Genomic DNA, 4,080 nt, shown 5'->3' on the forward strand with positions numbered 1-4,080 from the left:
TTATTGGTCAGGGGGCTTAGACCCAGACGCTTGCAAACCCTGCCTCCCTGGAAGTCTTCAAGTTAAGACTGACCATTTGTTCAGAATGGCTAGACCAGAGGGGCCCACCCAATGGCCAGGGTCTACTAGGCACCCTCCTCCTCACCCTGCTCACCATCAACATTTCTCCTTTTCCTTTCCTTCCTTATTTCCTACCCCCTTCCTCCCTCCCCTTTCCTGATAACCCTCTCCACCTTGTTCCTCTGTCTCTCTTCTCCAGCTCTGTCCTACTCTAGCGAATGGCATTACCAGATTCTAAATAGGGCACTCAGGGCTTCTTAACCCTTGAGTTAGATCCTGCTGAGCCTGGAAGCAGCAAGGTAGATGAGAGGACCTCAGAAGGTGCTCTCCACCAAGAGTCTAGCTCCCAAATCCCAGAAACCTGAGAACTTGCAGAAAATCTATCACATCATTTTAAACCAACACTGAGGTTAGGAGTGCCATTTTGGAGAATCATCTGATGAGTTGTTGAGAGCTGGTGCCCTTTGATATTGCTGAATCCATAAAGCATGGTGAGGTGTCTGGGCCCACCACTTCCTCCTACCAGGCATCTCCTTACCTTGTAGGAAGGGGTGTCCGTGCCCGGGTTCTCAGCCTGCACAACAATGTAGGCATGTAAGAAATTGGAGGCAATCATATCTGGGACAAACGGTGTGTTCTCTTCTTGGAAGATGATGGCCACAATGTCATTGCCAATGTGTCTCTTTCTCTGGAGCTAAATGAAAGGTGTTCAGTTGTTACAAGCCAGATAAAAGCATCTTGAAAACAGAGTAGATCTGTACAAGAAATTCCTCATTATTTATCTTTATACATCAACCCTGGAACTCTGAGACCTAGCTCTCCAAGGGAGTTCTTCTTTCAATCTTTAGAAGCCACACACACACACACACACACACACACACACACACACACGCACCAACACAAAGAGGGAAGATGCCCAAGTTGCTAGGTAGAAGCCGGCAAGCATCTTACTAAGCTCTACAATGTGCACAGCCCTGATTCAGGACTTGGGGAGAATATTTAAAAGATGAGGCCAGCTCTTGACTGGTAGAGTCTGTAATTGATCCAGGAGAGACACAAACACAGGTGAAGCCACCTGAGAACACTAACAAAGCCACCAGCCAACAAGTGCTAAGTCAGCTGCTGCACATGCAGTGCCTGACAGCTATGGGGGCAGAGAGGAGGGTGACATCAGATGGTAACCCGAGAAGGCTTCTTGGAAGAGAAGATTGGACATGGGTGGGGTCTTGATGGAAATGTGGATTAGTAGAGATAAGGGGATGAACCATTCCACCAGAGGGGAGAAGAGCCAAGCTTAGAGAAGATGGGCAACCTGGCCTGGCGGAGGTCCTGGGGGAGACAGAAATCCCACCCCGATCCAGTATCTCAAGCTGTTTTAGGGGCTTCCACACGTGACCCCAATCACCAAGCACCTACTGTGTCTCAGGAGGCAGCCAGTCTGTCCAGGCTCTTCATATGCGTGATTTCAAATGGTAAGCCCCTCCTCTATACCAAGTCCTGGCTAGTGCTTACCTACACATTTGTTCCTTTATTAAGCACCTACTGTGTGCAGGCACTATGCTAGGCCCTCTCACATTGAGTTTCTCATTAACTGAGCACCTGTTATACATTAAGCACCATGCTGGGCACTTGCACACAAACTGTCTCACTTATTTCACACATATCATCTCAATTTTTGGAAAGAGAAAATAGATATTTATTCAGTCCTGGTCAAGAGCTACCTATTTAGCATACTTGAGGGAGTAAAATGAACAACCTCAGCCTCAGGCCGGGGCAGGGGTGCAGGGAGCCATGAGGTAACAGAGACTGATGGTGAAATGCTGAGAGAAAATCTACTTTGGCTACAAAAGGAATCCTGCTCTCATTTGTTTCTGGAACATTCCATCATTATTTTAGAGCCAAATCACAGTATCATTTGCCAATTTCCTTTTTTCCTAAGAAGCCAGGCACTATGTTTACAATTCTACATCTGTGCTCCCTCCCCAGTTCTCTGCTCAGAAATAAATGGGTCAGAGTCTGGGCAAAGGGCTACTTGTCTTTCTGATTTTCCTAGAGGCTGAAAAGGGGCGAAAGAGTGGGATGGCGTAAATGATGTTGCAACAGCCAGAGACGAGCTGCGGGTTTCAGGGCTCAGAGAGAGACAGCAACCAGGCCCTCCCGGGACACATAGCTGTCAGAGGAGCCAGTGTGAGGGACAGAAAGAAAACACTGGAAGCAGACATCTTATTCAGGTTCCCTGGTTGAGGTGAAGGCTGGATTCCTGCCCACAGGCAGACATGGTGAGGGTGAGGCTGTGAGGCTAGGAAAGCTTGGGTGGTTGGAGGCGGGTGGTCTCATGCAATAACCAGCTTTATATCACTGGGGCAGGAAGGGAGAGAAAAAGGTTAGTGGCCTGTATAGTGAACAGCTGTATGCAGGAAGCCTACCACAAGCAGACGTCATACTGAACCCTGTATTCAGAGCCTTATGAATCCCCACAACAACCTTCTGAGGTAAGTGACATTATCCTCAGTCTAGAGACAGGGAAAATGAGGCCATAAGGTTAAGCGACTTGCCCAGAGTTACGTAAAGTGGCAAAGCTCGGATTCAAGCCCCCATCTGCAGACCCCATCACGCACTCTTAACCACCACCCTATAAGACCAGAACACCTCAGCTGCAGTCTCCTCACCAGCCAAGGTGGGAATGACAGGAGCCTGGCCCTGCCTCCCGCACAGAGTGCTGCCGTGCGGACTTGGAGAGATAACGTAATAAATAGAACAGGCTTTGACACCACATAGCCGAAGAGACTGGACTCTGGATTATGAAAATGGGGAGGGGACTCAAGTCCCTTGGGCAGGTCAGACCAGAAGCCTGCCTTCACCTCATATGCCCCGGGACTTCCAAAACCCTCTCAAACCAGGTTACCTGTTGGGCGTCGCCTTCAGTAAACGGCAGCTTTGTGGAGACGTGAAACATGATCTCTCTGTCCCGGAATACCGTGTACACTGATTCCACCCCTGTCTGTCCATGCAACACATCCAGGCCTCCTCGGAAACTGTCAGTAGAACAGGGCAGGGGCCAAGAGAGAAAGAGAGTGAGGGGAAATGGGTGATGTGGTGCAAGCTTCCCAAAGAACATGGGGTGGGGGCACGAACCAGAAGACGGGGTTGGGGGAGCTGAGGGCAGAGGGAATTAGGATGGGGGAGCAGACAGATTTGCTCCTCAGAACAGACTAGCCCTGGTTCTAACCATAAATCTGTTATTTAAAAGACAAAGGCAGCCACTTCATATCCACTAGGATAGCTATAAAAAAAAATTAAGAAAAAAAAGCGCTGGCAAGGATGTAGAGAAATTTGAACCCTCCCACATTGCTGGCAAGAATGTAAAATGGTACAGCCTCTGTGGAAAACTGTTTGGCAGTTCCTCAGAAAGTTAAACATAGAATTACCATATGACCCAGCAATTACACTGCTAGGTATAAACCAAAAGAATTGAAAACAGGGACTCAAACAAATATGCACACATGCACGTTCACAGCAGCACTATTCACAATAGCCACAAGGTGGAAATAGCCCAAATGTCCATCAATGGATGAATAGATAAATAAAATGTGGTCTACCCATACAATGGAATATTTCTCAGCCATAAAAAGGAATGAAGTACTCATACATGCTACAGTGTGGATGAACCTCAAAAATATTGTTAAGTAAAAGAAGCCAGACACAAAAGGTCACATATTATATGATTCCAGTTATATGAAATATCCAGAGCAGATAAATCCATAGAGACAGAAAGCAGATTGGTGGTTGCCAGGGACTGGGGGAAATGGGGAGTGACTAATTAATGGATATGGGGTTTTCTTTTGGAGTGATGACAAGCTTGCCCTAAAATCAGTTGCCATAGAATCGATTCTGACTCATGGAGACCCCATGTGTGTCAAAGCAGAACTGTGCTCCGTGGGGTTTTCAATAGCTGATTTTTCAGAAGCAGATCGCCAGTCCTTTCTTCTGAGACACCTAGGAGTGGACACAAACCTCCAA

At 47.5% G+C, this 4,080-nt stretch overlaps 1 protein-coding gene across 1 annotated transcript in view; it reads right to left on the reverse strand.

Moving 5' to 3' along the window:
• The window catches only part of RAP1GAP2 (RAP1 GTPase activating protein 2), an 86,583-nt gene that overhangs the window by 36,980 nt on the left and 45,523 nt on the right, over positions 1–4,080 (reverse strand). The window contains exons 9-10 of the mRNA XM_023731001.1: positions 2,966–3,095; positions 599–754 (exon numbers count right to left, since the gene is read on the reverse strand). Of these exons, the coding sequence (XP_023586769.1) occupies positions 599–754; positions 2,966–3,095 (286 nt within the window). The remainder of the gene's footprint in view (positions 1–598; positions 755–2,965; positions 3,096–4,080) is intronic.

This window comes from Trichechus manatus, unplaced genomic scaffold (assembly GCF_000243295.1).
Source record: "Trichechus manatus latirostris isolate Lorelei unplaced genomic scaffold, TriManLat1.0 scaffold00040, whole genome shotgun sequence".
NCBI lineage: Eukaryota > Metazoa > Chordata > Mammalia > Sirenia > Trichechidae > Trichechus > Trichechus manatus.